At 37.0% G+C, this 20,104-nt stretch overlaps 1 protein-coding gene across 3 annotated transcripts in view; it reads left to right on the top strand.

Annotated features, from left to right (window-relative positions):
* Positions 1 to 20,104, top strand: part of USP15 (ubiquitin specific peptidase 15) — a 70,132-nt gene that overhangs the window by 31,823 nt on the left and 18,205 nt on the right. For 2 of the 3 annotated variants that reach the window (XR_008747713.1, XM_005242078.4), the window contains exons 6-8: positions 707 to 768; positions 10,446 to 10,529; positions 17,154 to 17,298. Coding sequence is in view for 2 of the 3 variants with exons in the window: in XM_005242078.4 (XP_005242135.2) it covers positions 707 to 768; positions 10,446 to 10,529; positions 17,154 to 17,298 (291 nt within the window). In the remaining variant the exon portion in view is untranslated. Of the gene's footprint in view, positions 1 to 706; positions 769 to 10,445; positions 10,530 to 11,313; positions 11,687 to 17,153; positions 17,299 to 20,104 lie in introns of those variants that run through there. The other variant, XM_027793439.2, reaches the window with a different exon arrangement.

The following is a 20,104-nucleotide window of genomic DNA, read 5'->3' as shown; positions in this document are numbered from 1 at the left end:
GCTTTTTGTAGGTCCTGTGTCATATCTGCCGGCTTAGGGCAGATAGCTCAAATACCCAGAGGCGTTTCAAATGGCACTTGATGGCTGTGTTTAGGACTGAGTGTTCTGTACTTCCTTTTGTACTAATAACAACTTGAATCAAATTAATTTCACTGGCCAACTGTCCCGTTGGAAAATTAATATTAAATGAATGCTTTTGCAAAAAATAGGAATAACCAGACAAGTATGATTTTAAGGCTATCAAGGCAGAAAATAGTTTGGCTTTTTTTGTTGTTTGTTTTTTCTACTGACCTGTGTTGTGTGTGAGGCAAAACTCCTGCAGGAATACCTGTCCTGTAACAGGGTGGTTGTGTAGGCAGGTGATTTCTATAGGTTCATAGGTACTGTTTAGCCATTGCAGGTTGTCTTCTGACCCCTTTGAGAGGTAAGGTCTTGCCATTTTATCCATGGTTTGTTGAGATGTAAAAAGATTAAGTGGCTTGCCTTAAGTTGCACAAAACAAGATTTGTGGGGAGAAAAAAAGTGAATAGAGTAAGCAGAAAGTGCAGTGTAATTGAATGAAATATTCTTGAACCTCAGGGAATAGTAACTTAAACATCGTTTTTTTTCTGTCTCAATCACATGTCAATAAATCCATTAAAAAGATTGGAACAGAAAGCAGTCTACGATATCTGTATTTGTTTTTTTATTCCACTTCTTGTGGTAGGTACTGGTGATAGAACAGAAGAATGAGGATGGAACATGGCCAAGAGGTCCTTCAACTCCTAAGTAAGTTTTGAATTTAAGTCATGTTATTCACTGTAGCTTAACTATTTTCACATTATTTTGCTTTGAAAAACCCACATTTTTAGAAATGACATTTTGTAAATTTGCCTTCAAATGTTTTAGCTGAAAATATGCCAAATAGTGTATTTGTTCGGAGTGCTGCATATTGTAGAAAATGACATAATAATGGTGAATTCCTGCATGTACGTTGCTTAATTTTGTTGATTTCAGCCGGTGATATATGTTATCCTGCTTAAAATCAGATAAAAATACCCGTGGTACAAAACTGCAAAAGTTTAGGTTTTTATTTAGGTTTCTGTTTCAAAGCATAGCGTATCTGTTAGGTGTACATAGATATATGTAGTTTATTAGTATTTTTCTTATATGTAAATATTTTCATGGATAGCTTGTACTTTTATCTCCAGAGCACAATGTTTACACGTCAGCATTATTTAAATTGCAGTCTACATTACCAGCATGCTGCTTTTGTTCTTTGTTGGGCTGTCATCAATTCACACAGTAGGATGTTCTTTTTCTTCTCTGTTCTTCCTGCTGCCATTATCAACAGCACCTTGATAATGGGAAGTGAGTCGGACAACTTGAGTGTGTTTTTTCTCATTTAGATTGATAAACTTTTTTTTAATATTGTTTCCAGAATCTAGATTATGTTGTGTTGGTTTTGAAGAACAGTTGGAACTAGTTACTAGTAAACTAACATGAACTCAACCTTACATATAGTTAACTGCGTTTATTCCTTTTGGTTGGTTCTTGAGCATATCTTTTACAAAAGTTTATTTTACGTTCCTTTTATCCCTTTTGATATTCTGCATTCATATACTTGAGGTTCACTGTTGTTTTAGAACATTTTTTGTAGTATCATTTCTTGTCATTTGAAGGACAGATTCTTTGTCTTTGGTGGTTTATCTCAAGCACCTTTATTGTAGCACTGGCTTCTATTAAGTTGCTTAATGAAGTCTGAGCTCAATTTAAGCTTAGTATAACATCTTGCTGAGCAATATTATATTGTTCATGACACAAAGAATTGAGAATGTACAGAAGCAGAAAGAATGGGATGTAAAATACTTGGTTTAATCTCTGACCTCAAAAAGGTCTAGTAATGAAAATTCTGAGTCAAATTTTAGATGTAGATTTTGAAGGTCAAAAGAATTTAGATAATCATGGATCAAAAAAATTTTGGTAGGAAGATATTCTTGGTGGTGGCACTTACCTGCTTTTATTCTGCCAAATTTCCATTCCACTTTATGGAAGGCATTCAGGAGTGTATGTAAATTAAAGAATGTGTCTTGGGACATGTTTGATCTGAGGAGACCTAAAATGGTAACTGAGAGTACTGGTGTCAAAGGAGGCTTTAAGTAAGCCAGCAAATGAGGATAAATAGTTTTACTGCAAAGCTGGGGGATGTTTTTCAGGTTTGGCAGGATTGATTGGATTTGGTATTTAGATGCATTGTAACAGTGCAAGGTTTGCAAAACTTAGTGGATTCAAATCAAAACTATCAAAAAGCAGTAATAGGGACAGATTTTTACATGTGTTTAAAACTTTATGAAAATCCAACAAATGTTTAAAGAGGTAGAAATACTAAACACTTGAGTCTTCTGTGTGAGATGCATTGGGAGTATTAGTTTGTCATCACAAATAGTATGCATGCAGATATGTTCGTACAGTTCTGTCACTGGTCACACAGTGGTCTCACACCAGTTCCTGCTGAGACTACCTCTTTGTTAGTCCTTATTTAGAAGAGTACAAATTGTAAACATAAATTCTGAGGCCAGGGAATAAAATGCAATATTTAAAACAGTCAAAATATACAATAGTGGAAAGTAGGAAACATTTATAATGCTTGAAAAGGGCAGGATCATTTCAGAACATCAGCTAATATTCAGAATCACAGAGTAGTTGAGGTCAGAAGTCATCTCTGGAGATCGTCTGGTCCAACCCACCTGCTCAAAGAACGGTCACCTAAACCAGGTTGTTTGGGACTATGTCCAGTCAGGTTTTGAGCATCTTCAAGGATGGTGCTCCACAGCCTCCCTGGAAATTCCATTCCACTGATTGATAACTCTCACTGTAAAACATAATTTCTTATATTTAAATGGAATTGTTTGTGCTCGTTGCCTCCTGTCCCTTCAGCGGGCACTGCTGAGAAGGGTCTCGCTCCATCTTCTACATTCCCTCCATTTGGGTATTTCTACACATTGGTAAGATTGCTCTGGAGCCTTCTCTTCTCCAGGCTGAACAGTCCCAGCACTCTGAGCCTCTCCATGTAGGTCAGATGCTGCAAGCCTTGATCACCTTTGTGGCCTCTCGCTGGACCTGCTCCAGTATATCCCTGTCTCTCTGGTACTGGGGAGCCCGGAATTGAACCTGGCACTCCAGGGGTGTCTCACCAGTGTTGAGGGGAGGGGAAGGATCACCTCCCTTGACCTGCTGATAATCCTTTTCCCAATGGTTGCTGGCCCAAGGACACACAGTTGTGTCATGTTCAGCTTTTTGTCCAGCAGGACCCCAGGTGCTTCTCTGCCAAGCTGCTTTCCATCTTGTTGCCCGTCCCCTGACACAGCCCAGCGTGTACTGGTGCCTGGGGTTATTCCTGCCCAGGTGCAGGCCTTTTGGCTTTCTTTTGAACTTCATGAGGTTCCTGTCTGCCCATTTCTCCAGCCTGCTGAGGTCTGGAAGTATTGGAATATGTTGTACATTCTTAAAATGTGCATAGGGTCAGTCATGCTTAGGAATAGCTGGATTTTTGGCACTCTGAGAGGTTCTGTTTACATCAACTGTTTGTATCAGCTATTGGGATGTTTGTTGCTCAGGAAGCTTGGCTTCTGTGAAACTCTTTCTAGGGAGCTCATAATGATTCTCCTGGAATGTCTTTACTGTCATCTGCTCACAAAAGAGTTATTACTCAACGTTAATGGGCAGTTCAGCAGAAAATTTTGTTATACTGTCTTTCCTGTGACTAACTGTTTCTCTGACGTCATACATGTGACAGACTAATCCATACATGGATCCCAGTTGCTTTTGGTAGCTTAGTTGCTGCTGATTGCAGTCCTTGAATGAAGACTTGTGATTTTCGTGCAGATAATTTTTTTCATATCTTTATCTTTTTATTGGAGAGTACTCTACAGATAGAAAAACAACCAATCAACCTTATTTGAATTTATTGTCATCAAGAGGATGTTTGAAAGTAAGATATAAAAAAATCTAAGGTTCAAGTGACTTAAGCAACTGTACTAAAAGTCATATTATTTGTGTTCAGGAAAAGCTGTACCAAAAATTAAAATATTTCATCCAATTATGTTTTAATTGAACTATAAAAAGATTCTAAAACTTGAGACAAGGAGAAGGAAGTGACTTAAGTTCTGAACTTCCACAAATTACCAAATAAATAGCCGGGACAAGGTTTCTATTAGGTTTTTGTTAAGAAGTTGTTAACTGCTTATGTGCAAATATAAGAGCAAGTTAAACATATGAAGAAGCTATAAACTAGGAACTTATTTTCTTCTAATTTTAGAAAAGTAGTGTTTGCTGTTTTCTTGGAAAACATTAATAAACAACTGTTAAATCTATTGATCCATCATATTCTTAAAAGATACTTCTTATATGGTAAAAACCAAGTATTTTTAATTAATTACTAATGTACATCGGTGTGTATAGTACAAGTAACAGATTTAGTTCTGATCCATTTATTTTAGACTTCACTGTGGGATAAATCATCCTAACCAAATAGCTGACTGCTTTGCTATTTACAAATGGTCTGTTAACTTTAACAAAGGGAATACATTGATTTATTTATTTAGACCATACAAAAATTTGAAACTGTACACATTCACAGTCTTTTCTCCCTGTAATAATGAATGTTCTCTCACAATATTTGTCACATGGTAAGTTTTTTCATATTTTTTTTTAGTTCAAAATGGTATTTCTTTTTATCTTTTGAAAAACACTAAAGGCTCTTATTTGATTTTTTGTTTGTTTCTGAGCTGGATCACATTTTTAAGAGGAAAAAAGAAGAATAAATGATGCTAAGCTATCCTTTTTGAAGTCATTTAATGCTTGTGTATCCAAGTTTTTTAGGAAAAAAATATCCATGAGTCTTCAAAAGAAAAATTTTGTTTGTCTACTGAAATGAAAAGTATCATCTTTACGCAAGAGATTTAAAATCTCCTCCCCCTACCCCGCCGAAGCAGTTGCTGTGCAGACAGGTGTGCCTTTCTACTGACTTTGCTGTAAGAAAGATAATTGTGGAGAATAGAGCTAAATGGGGACTTACTCTGATGTCTTAAATTTTAAAAGCAAGAGCTGTCAGAGCTTGTCTGCCAGTCAGGAGCTAGACTGCCATTTGCTGATGCATAATAACTTGTTAAACTGTGGTAACCATGTGTCTGAGCCCCTGTGGGTAAACATCAAACATCAGTAATGTACAACATTTTCAAGGTACTTTAACAAACACGTTTGTTAATATCAGTTAACACAGGGTTGAGAAATTATTAACAAATACATGCCCTGAGCATTAATTCTTTTTTTATTGCTGCATGTTAAAATACCCACCTTTCATTCACACATCCCAAAGAAGTAGGATTAACTGAATTAGTTGTTTTTTGTAAGAAGTTGAACATACTAAAGCTTGCTTTCAAATGCTAGATTTTGTTAGCCAAATTATAACCAGACCTTTACAGAATCAATCCTTGACAATGGAGGGACCTTTTCAGATAATCTCTTTCAGTCCCCCTACTCAAAGCAGGTGCAGCTGGAGCACGTTGCCCAGGACCATGTCCAGGCACATTCTTAATAACTCCAGGGATAGAAACTGCACAGCCACTCTGGTCAACCTGTTCCAGTTTTTGACCACCCTCACTGTAAAAAAAGTGTCAGTTTATCCCTTTGTTGTTGTTGTGAACATCATCTTACATTTAGATGTAATTTCATTTATTTCAATTTATACCCATGGCCTTTTGTCCCTTCAGTGGGCACCGCTGAGAAGGGTCTCGCTCCATCTTCTACATTCCCTCCATTTGGGTATTTCTACACATTGGTAAGATTGCTCTGGAGCCTTCTCTTCTCCAGGCTGAACAGTCCCAGCACTCTGAGCCTCTCCACGTAGGTCAGATGCTGCAATCCTTGATCACCCTTGTGGCCTCTCGCTGGACCTGCTCCAGTATATCCCTGTCTCTCTGGTACTGGGGAGCCCGGAATTGAACCTGGCACTCCAGGGGTGTCTCACCAGTGTTGAGGGGAGGGGAAGGATCACCTCCCTTGACCTGCTGATAATCCTTTTCCCAATGGTTGCTGGCCCAAGGACACACAGTTGTGTCATGTTCGGCTTTTTGTCCAGCAGGACCCCAGGTGCTTCTCTGCCAAGCTGCTTTCCATCTTGTTGCCCGTCCCCTGACACAGCCCAGCGTGTACTGGTGCCTGGGGTTATTCCTGCCCAGGTGCAGGCCTTTTGGCTTTCTTTTGAACTTCATGAGGTTCCTGTCTGCCCATTTCTCCAGCCTGCTGAGGTCTGTCTGAATGGCAGCACACCTCTCTGATGTCAGCCCCTCCTCCCAGTTTTGTGTCATCTCTAGTCTTGCTGAGGTTGTTCTCTGTCCCAGTGTTCTGGTTGTTAATAAAGATTTTGAAGAGTACAGGACTTGGTATTGACCCTTTGAAGATACCACTAGTGACCGGCCTTCTACTGGACTTTGTACCACTGGCCAAAATCATTTGAGCCCAACCATTCTGCTGGTTTTCAATCCATTTCACTGTACACTTACGGTAACCGATGCTTCATCTGCTTATCTATGAAGATGTTACAGGAGACAATATCAAAAGGCTTACTGAATTTGGTATAAAGAAAATACATTGCTCCTCTGTCATCTGCCAATCTAGTAATCTCATCATAGAGAGCTACTAGGCTCGTTAACCAAGATTTCCATTTCATAAATCCATGCTGACTAGTCCTTGCCACCTTCTTGTCTTTCATGTGCCTGGAAGTGGTTTCCAGGATTAATTGCTCCATCACCTTTTGTGGAATTGAGATGAGGCAGACTGGTCTGTAGGTCTCCAGATACTCTCCCCTTACCCTCTTGAAGATATGAGTGCTATTTTCTCTCTTCCAGTTTTCTGTAGCCTATCCTAGTCAGGCAGAACCTTTGAAAAACAAAGTGTCATCACAATAACATCAACCAGCTCCCTCAGCAGTTGGTGCATCTCATCTGGCCCCATGGTCTTATGTGTCTCCATTGTGTTCAGGTGCTCCCTAACCTGATTGTCCTTCACTGCTCCAGTCAGCCTTGCTCCAGATTTTCGTTTCAAGAGGCGTGGGATTCCTGAAAACTCATCTTACTGGAAAAGACGGACACAAAGAAGGGATTGACTACCTCAGCCATTTCTGTGTTCTTTGTCGCCAGGGTCCTGCTCTGCTTAGTAGTGTGTCATGTTTTCCCTAGTTTTCCTTTTTCTGTTTGTGTGCATGTAGAATCTTTCTTGTTGTCCTTCACATCACTTCCCAAATCTAACACCAGGTAGGCTTTGGCTTTCCTGACCTCATCCCTGCATAAGTGCTTGGTATCTCTATGTTCTTCCTGGTTTATCTGCCCCTGCTTTCACTCAGACACTTTCTCTTCATGTCTGAGTTGGCTCAGGAGCTCCTTGTTCATCCATGCAGGCTTCCACCTACCTTTGATTTTCTACTTGTCAGGATGGTCTATTTTTGAGCTTAAAGGAAGTGGTCCTTGAATATCAACCACCTCTCTTGGATCTCTCTTCTGTCCAGTGCTGTATCCCATGGGACTCTTCCAAGCAGATCCCTGAAAAGGCTAAAGTACTCTGGAAGTCCAGGGTTGCGTTACTGCTTTCTGCCCTGCTTTCTCTCAGGATTACTGCTTTCTGCCCTGCTTTCTCTCAGGATTCCGCATTTTGCCATCTTATAGTCATTGCAGCCAAGGCCCTAACCTTCACATCCTCAACAAATTCCTCCTTGTTTTTAAGTATGGAATCTAGCCAAGCATCTGTCCTTGTTGGCTCCTCAATCACCTGTCAGGCAGTTGTCATCAATGCACTCCAGAACCTTCCTGGATTGTTTGTGCCCAGCTGTGTTGCCTCACCAGCAGGTATCACAGTGGTAAAGGGCTAGGGTGTGTGAATGTTAGGCTTCTTCCAGTTCTCCAAAGAAACTTTGTCTTTTTTTTTTTTCTTTTTTTAATCCTGATCCAGGCAATCTATAGCAGGTCCACAGATTGTTGGAGGAAAAGAGTTGCTCAGGTTGCAGTTGGTTTTGCTGATGTCCATATTTGTGTCTCTACTGTGGATCACTATGGGAGTTAAAGTATAAAGCAATGTAACCATAGGGTTAATGAAATAAATGCAAAGGGAAGTCAGTAGCTAATATGAGTTATTGTCTGTTTTGGCGTAGGACTACAGTAAAGTTTGATTTTTAACCTGTCTTTTGCTGGACTGTTAAAATGCTGAACTAAAACAATTCTGTGGATTTTGTTTGTTAAATAATAAAAAGTTACCTTTCAAATTTTATCTTTTGCGTAGTTCCTGATGTTCTTCTAGCTGTGTTGAGAATTTGGTTTACTTTTCTCCTGTATGTGAGAAACAAGGCAGTTTAACTGATTATTGGGAATTTTTTACAACCAGAGTTTAAAATTGATTATTTTTTTCAAGCAAATAGCTGTATTCTTTGGACATTAATACATGCTTAAGTTAGTGTACTACTAAAAGGATATATACTTTGCCTTGGAACTTCGCATTTAAAACATAATTGAGGTTTTGTTGTACGTTTAATTACTCATTTTGTCTTAGGAGATTCCTACGTCATTGCAGTTGTTTATGAGTAGATACTTTTGTTCATTGTTTTTGTACAATTGTAAAGGCAGAACTAAGTATGCCAATATGTTCAAGATTAGCACTTACTGTCTTTTCAGGGTCTTTTATTATCCTTGTTTTGATCTGATTTTTTTTTGTTTTAAATCATCGGGGGGATTTCTGCCAATGTTGTTGCAAAGTTTTCCCACAAGTATTGAAATACATTAAAAACTGTAAAAGCTGTGAATGAATTCTGTTCTTCTCTGTACAGATGATTTAGCAATGTAAGCAGAGAGGCCGTATACCATACAGTAATAGGAATCTCTTACTGTTTCACCTGTTACTATCACTTTTTTATTTGATAGCAAATGCTATCAAAAAATAAAACTACTGATTGTCATGTTCTCTAAGAAACAAATTAACTTATTTTTGGTTTTCAGTGAAAACCAGATCTTTATGTACCTTATTCTGGTCTCTTTTAATTTTTTTAGAGAACAATTATACATTGAGTTTTTAAGTTTAAAACTATTGCATTTGAATTTGGATTAAATTGTATAAAAGCTTCAAATTTGTTTTGAGTAGTTCAGTTTCAGTTCAAAATGACTCCGTTCAGATAGCTGCTTTTAAAATAATTATATGTATGAATGTGCATAATTTAACTATAAATATCTTCAATTTAAGTAGGGTTAAACTGTCTTCAGTTTTGTATCTTTCTTGTGGACATAGTCTTTGTGGTTTACTTCTTTGAAGATAATGTTCAAAGAGAATTTGGATTGATAAAGGAAATCTACAGGAAAGCTTTGTGAATGTTGGTCAGAATACTTTAAAAATTTAATAACATTTCCTTCACATGGTGATCTTTCTTTTCTTTTGGAAAAGGTTTATTAATAAAAAGTTGTAAATAAATGTGCAAATATACCCAGGAGAATTCCCTGTGTAAAAATGTTTATAACCTTGCAGAGTTTAGTTCTTGAAAGACTTAGAAAAAAATTCTGCGTGTGCAGACTTTCTTCTCTTAATGCTGTGATACGTATTTCAAAGCTTTCCAATGACAGCTGGAGCTTTTTGCAAACCAGTTGGAGTTGCGTAGGGCCCACCAAAACATGAAGGTTCATAAATTCCTTTGAGTATTCAGAGCCTTTTCCATGGTTATCTGTAAGATTTGATCAGAAAAAGGAAAACACACTGCAAGATAGTTGTATATTGTATTTAATCGTTATGCTCGAGGGTCTTTGTGATTAAAGTGATCAGTATTCTGGTATCTTTTAAAAACAGTCTTAAACAGTGGGGATCAGTGATAATGCTATTATTTTGGGGAAAAAAAGGTTTTAAAGGTTATTTAGTATTGTGCTTAATATGCTGGATTTTTTAAACAATATTAAGAAGACAATTTTAATTAAATGGTTTTATGCTGTTGTTAACCTAACCACAAGCTACGTATCTTAATTGTTTTTGTGTCTCATCTCAACATCCAGTTATGGTTAAATGAATAATTAATAAAATTTCCATGCTAGAAACTTCACATTCTACGTTTCAGAACATCAAAATATTTAGTCATACCGTAAACTGAAAACAATTTTTTTTTAGCACAGTGGCCTGTGGGGTTTTTTTGTTTGGTTGGGTTTTGTTTATAATAGCTCTATCTCTTTAACATGATATGAAAATTTGAATTACTGTGAAGCATTTCAAGTTTTAAAAGATGAAATCTGAAGGCAGCATGTCCTGAGTATTTTTAGAGCTTTGCCCACTTTTTTAAAAAATTGCTTTTCCCTGCTTGTTTATATGCATTGTGCATTTGTTAGCTTTCTTTCAGTTTTTAATATCTCAGGTTTTTTATCTAATTTATCATCTTCATATTTTTAAAGGTCCCCGGGTGCATCCAATTTTTCAACTTTACCAAAGATCTCTCCATCTCTATCAAATAATTATAACAACATGAACAACAGAAAGTAAGCAATATACCTTAAAACATTATTTAATTGCCCCAGTGTAACATAAACAAATTTCAATGTTTTGTAACTCCTAGCTTAAGGATTTTGATTTGTTTTGCAATATTTGGATTGTGAATTGTTACTGGTCACTATTTCATAGTGTAGCTATTGTAAAGCATTGATATTAGGAAATGAAACGCAGTTAAAGAGGTTTGGTAACTCAGTCCTCAGTGGAATAGGCACTAAAAAGAATGTTGAGCATTGTTAAGAAAATACGTAAAGACTTCATTTAGGAGTTTATCTTGCTAAAAATACGTTGTTGTTGTTGTAATCATGCCTGAATTTAGATGGACAACAAAAAAAAGTATAAACTACTTATGGTGGTCAGGTTTTCCCTTATTGATGCTAAGGTATCGTATAGTAGCATATGTGATATTACACCTTGATTTGAGACCACTACAGCTGAATTGCTTTAGCCATAATGGTTGTCATAGTGATTATAGCCATTGATTAATTATCAGCAACTTCTGTGTCTTAGTGCTAGAAGATTTAAGAGATGTCAGTGTGATAGGTGTGCTTGAATATTACAATGAACAGAGGTGTAGTAAAAGAGGCTTCTCATTTTTAAGAGTTTTCACCTTTATATTGCAAGTCAGAAGTTTAGTAAAGAATATGATAAAACTCTAAAAGAAGAGCTTTCATATTCCAGTGGCCAACTTTGTGTGTAATCGTTTTTTGTTGTACACAACTGTAAAAAAAGTTGGTGAATATAGAAAAACATGGAATTATTTCACTTTAACAGATAATGGAGCATCTTTCAATGCTTGAAACCAGAGAGCACTCATCTTTAATGCAAGCTGGGGGAAATTGAAGAGGCTTTTTCTTACAATTCATTCAAATTTAAAATATTTTTCCAAACATGGCATTTTGTGATCAAACGTGAAGATGTTAAATATTAAAAAGGTGACATAAATATTAAATATCTTATACAATATCTTCCAGTTAAATACTGCATTTATCAGAAGTGATTTTTCCTAAGGGGTGAAGCGTCACTTGTGCTTCTACCAGTTGTGAGTAGCCCCAACTCTCACTGTTAAACAGTTGCAATTCATGTATTTAACTGCAGTCTATTGTACTCTGTGTGTGAATGTGTAGTAAATAAAAAGTATATTGTATCTATGATTGTGTGAAAAATTACTTGACCAGAGCTGAGCCTCCAGCTGAGAATTAATCTCTCCTTCCCCCATTGCTTATACAAAACACAGCTGTAATGCCAAAACCAAAGCTTAACAGTTACCTTTTCCTAGGAAGCCACCATTTTAAATCAAGTCAGCAAGGCTTTCTTCCTTTTTTTTTCTGGGTTTTTTTTTTCCTCCTTTATATTTTTTTATTTTTAAATGTTAGTTTCTCCCTAGTGATGCTGTAGTTATTTTTAGGGAGCACTTATGAAACCTGTTGCTAGCTCTTGCAGCTTTTAAAGATAGTTTCTTCACTTGCTTTGGCTGAATTTATCTGAATTTATTTCTATGTGTTGGTTTATTTAGGAGCCAAAATGGGAGCTTTTAGAGCTTAAGGTAAAAATTCTGGGGTTCTTTTTGTTTGGTTGTTTTTTAACTTGAGGGTTTTCAACAGAAATATATGTTTAAAAGGAAGTGATATAAAATACAGATTTGATAAGGAATTGGTCCTTTAAAGTGCCTTAACTATAACTTCTTATAACTTGACTATAACTTCTGTAAAGTACAACACTTGTAAATCAGCTGGTAGGTACATGTTCTCTATAGTGTTATGAAATACCGGCCATTTTTCTCTTGTAACTCAAAATACTGTTTATCTGGATGTTATGTAAGGCAGATATTCAGTGCAGAAGTATATGGTTTTCTTTACAATGCAGTAATCCAATTATGATGAGTTTAAAAAGTCTAAAAATCACAAATTTATAGTTCACTACAATGTATAATACAGAAGAATTTTTAGCAGCACTTCTGTCAGAACACATGGTCAGACTGAACTAGTTCAGTGATAGAGAAGTCATATCCATTAATATACTACATATGTTAAAGTACATACAGTTGCACTAAGAATTTTTGGCTTCAGAAGATAAATGGAGAGATATATCTCTGTATTGTATTATATCATTCTAGGTTATGATCAGTTTCTTCCTATGTTCTACTCTTCTTGCAGTTACCTCCCTTGTCTAAGAAAGCACTTCCTTTCCATTAATTAATGCTATCTTCTTTTCATTACTTTCTTAATTAACTATTTATTGTCAGCTATACCCGGCATTTATTTTCATGTTTCTGCCTTATTGCCTCTTACATTGCATGTTATCTTTACTACAATAGCAAAATTACACATTTGTGGCTTTCCTGTATCCATTGGCACCCCTGTACAGACATGAGACGCTGTGACTCTAAATGAAAGATCAACACTTGTTTTGAAGATAATTTTAGCTGACAAAGCAGATTTTTGAGGCAGAAAAAACAACAGGTTGTGTGTAGTAATAGTCATAATTGCTAGTCGTTGCAAGCCTGTTTTTGCAATTATTATAGCTTGGCTGTAGAGTACAAATTATGTTAAAAGTCTGAAATGTATCATGTTTCTTTATATGGTACACGTCTCTAATACTTGTCTAATCCTAGAAGTGTTCTGAGTAATAGCCTCAAATCGGTAAATATTTGTGTGTTGAGGTAGTCATACATTAGATGGTAGAAATAGCTTGTGCAAATTTTATCAGGTCCAGAGCCTTCATTTCTGTAAATATGGGTTTGCATTTAATGGAGTGGAGGATTCCAAATGATTGATCATTGATATTTTTTTGCCTTTACAGGTGATCTTGTTGAAAGAATAACATAGGAGGATTAGCAATAATATGTGTTAGTGGATTCAGAAGAGCAGGGAGACACACGCATCATTTAGGTCTTACTGGAATTCTGTTTATTGCTGTTACAAAGCAATACATTTCATGTCACATATGGTATTTTTTAAATTATGTGGGGAGGGGATTAAAAACAGTTGAACAGGGATTTTGCTTGGGGAATTAAATGAAAAGTTGTTTTGTTTTTGTCATTTGTAACCATTGTTTCAGGCTCCTGAAATGACTTGCTTCACTATTCAGTAGTGTCAGCTTGTCAGAAGACGGACAGCTGGCAGCTTTGATCACATGCTTAGTATATTTCAGTATGCTCATTTCAAGAAGTATAAATGTTAATTCCATCCCTTGTAAAAACAGTTTCTTCATGTTGTGCCTGATACATAGGCAAATATTATGGGGAAGGTGATTTTTTTGTAACTTTACTTAAATAGATTATAATGTTATCTTTTGCTCTCCAGGCAATGATCATGAACAGTAACTAAGACAATGGTCTTTAGTGACGTGGGCACCTCTGGCTGCTTCAGGCATCTCTAAAAATCGATGGAACCCGATTACGGGTTTGTTAAAGGGGCTGGTCACAAAAATACATTGGCAGTGCATTAAAGTGATTGAAATATTATGGAGCTCAGTAAGTGTTCCAAACTTGTAATTTTTGGGGCTCATTCTGGCAACTCAGATTGCTTTTGCAGCACCTGTTGCTGGTATATGGCACTCCACTGTCCTTTCCAAAGCTAGTGATGCTTTCCCAAACCTCTCTGTTTCAAATCCACGCTTCCCAGAACTCCCAGCTACACAACGAATGCTCTGGGTTCATCATCATCTGAAAGCTCCTTTGAGTTTTAAAGGCAGGATACAGACGGTACATATTGAGTCATTTCAGATATGGCACATGCAACTCAAAATTTATAGATTTACAGATGATAAAATCTCATTTGGAAACCTCCCTGTACCATTTTCACTACTTCAAAAACTGTCTAGTGGTTCAAGGGTCTGAAGATAGTTTTATTTTTTCAAGTCTTGCCTTTTTTGAGAAGCGATTTCTTCTAAGAACTATCAATTTTGTTTCTGTAATTGCCCTTACTTGACTGCCCCATTCTGATGCTACCTCTCTGTTTTCCATGCATTATTTCTCCATTAGTGGCAACTTTCTAAAGGTTTTGTAGGAGAAGCAGATTCAGGTTGGGGACACGCTATCACAAGTTACTTTCTTTAGGGCATTTCTGTTTGAATGAAGTTTATGTAGGCTTGCATTGTATCTTTACTTGCTTTCCATTGTTAGCCGTTTACTACTGACTGTTAATACTTTATTTTTTTCTCCCTTCTCAAAAGCATGAAAACCAGACACATTATAATTTGAATAAAAATAATTCTTCCAGAAAAAATGAAATTTGTGGACTAAGAAGGCTGTAAAGAGATATTTCCTAGTCTGCTGCAGATAGTAGGCACTGTATCTTGCTGGATATGTTTTGATAAAATACCACAGAACCCTGAAAGAAAAATACATGAATAGACCTGACTCACGGAATGTGTAGTAACTATATTCTGTGGGCTAGTACAGAAGATGAAAGAGCTCAGAAATAGCTTTCCCTTTTGAGAGTTTGTCCCTTAGAGCAAAAGAACACTGGGGATCTCTGCATTACAGTTAGCTTGAATTGAATTACCATGATGGTACTCAGCTAAGTTGAGGAAATCTTTCACATGGAGAAACTGTAGCCAAAAGACATTAATGGCATTTCCTAGCTTTCTAGTGTCCTTCCTGAGGTGGCAGTCAGTGAAGGGGGAAAAGCTGCAGAGAAGGGAAAAGGAGAGTGAAAATCCCTAGGAAAATTACGTTGGATCTGTTTATTTACCCCTACATTGCCTAGATTTCCAAGAGAGATTTATCTTCTGTTAACTCTGTGAAAAGTGTAGTTTTGAGTCAGGTGAGGAAAGCAGTGGGGAGCAAGCAGGGCTGAAAGTAGAAGCTTCTGTGTACCCTGTACATGTGCCTTTCTATTGCCGCTGTGCACTTGAGCTGGGTTGGAGGGTTGGTTATATTGCAGAGGTTGCATTACCACCAGTGGCAACCTTGTGCTTTTTCTCTTGGGACGACTAAGGCTTGCCACCTTAAGGGAGTAGTGGCTCATTGCAGTAGCTGGACTGTAGCTGCAAAGGGAGATGGAAGTTAGTTTTCCCTGGGGGTGTCTCATGCATGGGTGAACCAGGGACTCATGATAGGGGATGGTTGACCGCAGAAGCAAGCTTGAAAGGTATGTGGGCCCTGAAGTTCAAAAAGTATTTTGTGTAAACTAGGGCTAAGCATTTAGGTTAGGATTAAGCTGCATAGGCAAAAGTAACTTTACAGAGATTTTTCATGGGGAATGACCAGTAAGCACAATGCAATTAAGCTAGTTCGGAGGCAAGCCAGAGAACAGAGAAAATGCATGTGTATGGAAAAGGGAAGGACTGACAGGAAAGTCGACTATTAAAAAGAAATGATCAGATGTAAAGTTTGAGAACAGCAGCTTTATGGACAGTGGACTATAAACTACACAGATTTCTGAGGCCATTAGAAGAGGGAGATGTTTTCTTCCCCTTCTGTTTGAAATTTGCATTAACTCATGATTAAAACAAAACAACTGTTTTTAATGAAAAGTGAGTAATTGTGCACTGGGGGGCGTCGTTGGGATTCAGTTGGATGTAAAGGGTGTGATACTGTTCAAGTATAATAGCTGGAGTGTACCATTGGGCACTTGGCATCCTCAGACCTTTACAATTCTGAATCTCAGTTATTTATCAGGACCGATTCTTTGTACTGCATATTTTCCCTTGTCGTTCTCAGCAATTGACTTTCACGTTTTTGTTCAAGTTGCTTCTAATGTGAATAATGCTTAGTGACTGCAGGAATACTCTTGAACTTTAGCCAAAGCTACTGCCACGTGCATTTCATTATGATCAGTGCCTGAAATAGTTTAAGAAAAAGTTTATAACCTTTCTGGTTGATTTTTTTTTTTTGTCTAACATCTGTAATATGACAGAGCATCCTCATACAAGATACTTTTTCCTTTCTAGTGTTCTCGGATATGCTTACTTTACTGTTTTGAGGGTTATTCTATATTTAGTATTTGCATTATTTCATCTGGAAACAAATTGCTTTAAATCTTAACCATTTTGCCTATTTCAGTCTTCTCCAGTTTCTCCAAACAGATGCGTCATAGAGATTTATAATGAAGTTGTTGCAAGGCATTTTGCGCATTCTTTTACCTCTCAAGGCTTTCCTGCATTTGCATGCTGGATTATGCTGTCCTAGCAGGGAAGCTATAAATAGACTCTCTGATGCAGTGAGGCAGCTATGCCACTGTGGCCGTGGAAATCTCAGCTTTCACCTGTAACTCTGCATTCCTATTCCCACCGACCTCACTCTTGCAGTAGCAGGATGCAAAAGGGACGTAAATGATTGATTGCTGCTGGTGGTGTCTAAAGTCTGAGTGTATTAAATTTGATGGAGCAATGAAGAATAGAGTAAGCTGTGAAGCTGCTCCTGTGAAAAAGGGGTAGGGATATAATAATTACAGATACTGCAGTACATTAGGTTTTGGTTGTTTGCACAGGTGACTTCTAAATTGAAATTAATGTTATTACCAAAGTTAAATACTTCTTTAAAATCCTTTCTCGTTCACAGAAGTTACTTTAACATTTTTAATTTTTCAGTTTATAAAGTACTTGTATGTATTAAAGTACTATAGAGTACATGTTTACATTGTGAAAGATATTTTGTTTTTTTACAGTGTGAAAAATTCAAACTATTGTCTCCCATCATATACTGCTTATAAGAATTATGATTATTCAGAGCCAGGAAGACATAATGAGCAGCCAGGCCTGTGTGGTCTGAGTAACTTGGGGAATACATGTTTCATGAATTCAGCAATTCAGGTATGTACTTCAGAATAAAATGAGCTTGTCTTATTACTCGGAAACTAATATCTTGTTATATTTTGTGATGTTTGGAAACTAATATTAAGAGACTCCATTAAGTAGTAGGATAGGACTAAAACTGAGGAAATACATGTATATTGGTATATTAGAAAAGTTTATTTACATAGCTGCATTCATTGTTTTCCCTGTTTCTGCACAGTGATCAGTATCAGATTTGATCAGTTTTACATGTGTGAACGCCTAAGCGGGATTCTTTGCTTTTTTAATGATTGCCATGCATGCATGTCATGAAAAATACTTCTTAATTTTGAGATGCACTTGAGTACAGATTGCAGTGCTGAAGTGTCAAAAAGTAGATGACAGGTGGATTACTGGGCCTTTATTTCTAATTCTCATGTACTTCTGGTGCACAGGTTAACATTCAGGAAACCTTTGAACATATTTCCCTTTGACCTTTCCCCTTTGAATAGCTGCTGTTTCATGGATGAGATACATTATAGGGATGTAATAGCTTGTTTCTTTGCTTGATTGATTGTGAGAGAAGTACTAGTATACCTAGTGTTACTCTTGCCAAGATGCAATAAACTTAGTCCTTTTACTTCGAAGTGGAACCTACAGGGGTAGATTACTTGATGATCAGAAAGAGTTAATAGTTTAATTTGGTTTTGTTTAGTTCTGGAATTCATGTTTTGTCATCAAAGCAGTCGTATGTCAAAAACCTGTAAAGTGTATTTAAGTTCTCATTGACATTTTTTTCCTGCTGAGTCTAAAGATAATAGATCTTAACCAAGCATACTTCAGAGTTAATCTCCTCCTTTGTCATCACAAGAGCTCCCAACTTACATTTGCAATTTCTTTGGGTGAAATTAAAAAAAAAAAAAATTAAAAAAATGTTGAATTCCTTTTTTAGCTTGTCCAAGAAAAAAGTAGTTTCAGGTACATTTGTAAGCTGAGTTTATGAAGGTGTTTAAATTTGTTCAAAAGAAGGAATATGCCATAGTTTCATAGTTTTTACAGGGTTTTTTTTATCCTATCTTTGTATATAGAACCAGAGAATAACTTGGGTTAGAAGGGAACCCAGAATGATCATGGGTTCCACCTCCTGTTTGTATCCATTACGCTAGTTCTGTCACTGCACTTCTGAGAAGAGCCGGGCTTCACTTCTCTGTAGCTTCCCATTAGGTAGCTGCATCAACCACGAGCTCTCCCCTTAATTTTGTTGTTTTCAGGTTGAACAAATGCATACAGCTCTCAGCCTTTCCTTGTATGTTGTTCTCCAGCCCCCTGACCATGTTGATGGCCCTCCTCCACTCTTTTTTTTTTTTACGCTGGGGAGCCCTAAATAAGACAGCGCTCCAGCAGCAGTCTCACAAGTGCCAAATAGAGGAGAAGTCTTGCTTCCTTTTGCCTCTGGCTGCTATTTGCTAACTCAGCCCAGCTTGCAGTTGGCCACCTTTCCCACAGAGCTGCACTTCTGGCTTTTCCACATTTCCACAGGAAATGACCACTGGGGACGTGTTATGCAAAGCTGCTTTCTAGCCGGTCAGCCCCCAGCCTGTAGTGGTATGTGGGCTTATTCTGTGGTTATTCCATACTTATTTATATAAGACTTCCATAAAATTCAATTTATTCTTGTTTTTTAAAATATTTGTATGACGATACTTGAGGAGAAGTTGAAAGGTGCAGGAAGTAATTGGGGGGGGTGGGGGGTTTAGCATGCTGTACAAAAGATGGCTCAGCTGAAAGGGGAAAGGACACACTTTTTACAGTCCGTTCTAAATAAAAATGCTATATGTAACCTCTTTCTGAATTGTGTCATTATGCTATTGTAAAGAAAAAAATAAGAATATATTTTCATCTAGTGTGTGAACCAGAATTGTCTTTTAAAAGTTGAATTAAAAGACTGTTCTTAGTACATACATAGTTAAATATTTCTTATAATGCTACACTGTTTGTCAGACTAGACTGACTAAAAACAAGGTTAATTTTGATTATCTAAACCTTTGTTAAACTTATATACGTGAATTTGCATATATGTACACTGAAAAATAACCTTTTAGGTGAAAACTATAAACATGGGTTATTGCCTTTAGTTTCTTACATACAACTTAAACTTACTACAATTCACATCAACATCCTATTTTGTTAACTGGATTTAATTCTGAGGTCTGTGTTCTAAATCATGTCAGCTTTGACTTCATTGCTTTTCAGTTACATCTAGGGAATCAAGTGTTCAAATAAGTTCTGATAAATGGTGGTGTAAATTAATGAATACAATTTTGCAGATTAACAGGGCAGTGCTCTGGGTAAGAGAATTAGGTGTTTATTGAGCAGTGCAACTTTTAGTTTGGCATTAGTACCTTTAGTATGTCCTTGATGGTGTGTTTTTTTAAATGTCTTATTTGTCAGCTTTCTTAGCAAGGAAGTGTAAAGTATCTTTCAGTTCCACCTAATATCTGTCAAAGAAAGTATTGCTTAGAGTTTAATGTTACCTAAGAAATCCGTGAATGTGCTTTTTAGTGAAAGCATGACATGTTCTTAACACACTACAGTCTTGCAGACTGCAAGTTCTGCTGTTGTCTTCCTCTTGCCACCAGTTAACTTCTACCTTTTTTTCCAGTTACACTGAAAGCACACAATTCACTACACTAATTTGCTATTAATTTCACCTCCTGCTGTTACTGGAGTAACATTGCATTATTCTGGCTAGAGGTGTAATGCCTATGGCCGAAGCACTCCAAACAAATTTGATCTTGGAAGCAACAAAGGACTGGGCCCAGATAGTATGTGGATGGCAGACTAG

This window comes from Falco peregrinus, chromosome 6 (assembly GCF_023634155.1).
Source record: "Falco peregrinus isolate bFalPer1 chromosome 6, bFalPer1.pri, whole genome shotgun sequence".
Classification (NCBI taxonomy): Eukaryota; Metazoa; Chordata; class Aves; order Falconiformes; family Falconidae; genus Falco; species Falco peregrinus.
The sequence above is the reverse complement of the archived record's forward strand: the minus strand, read 5'-3'. Positions and strand labels throughout refer to the sequence as shown.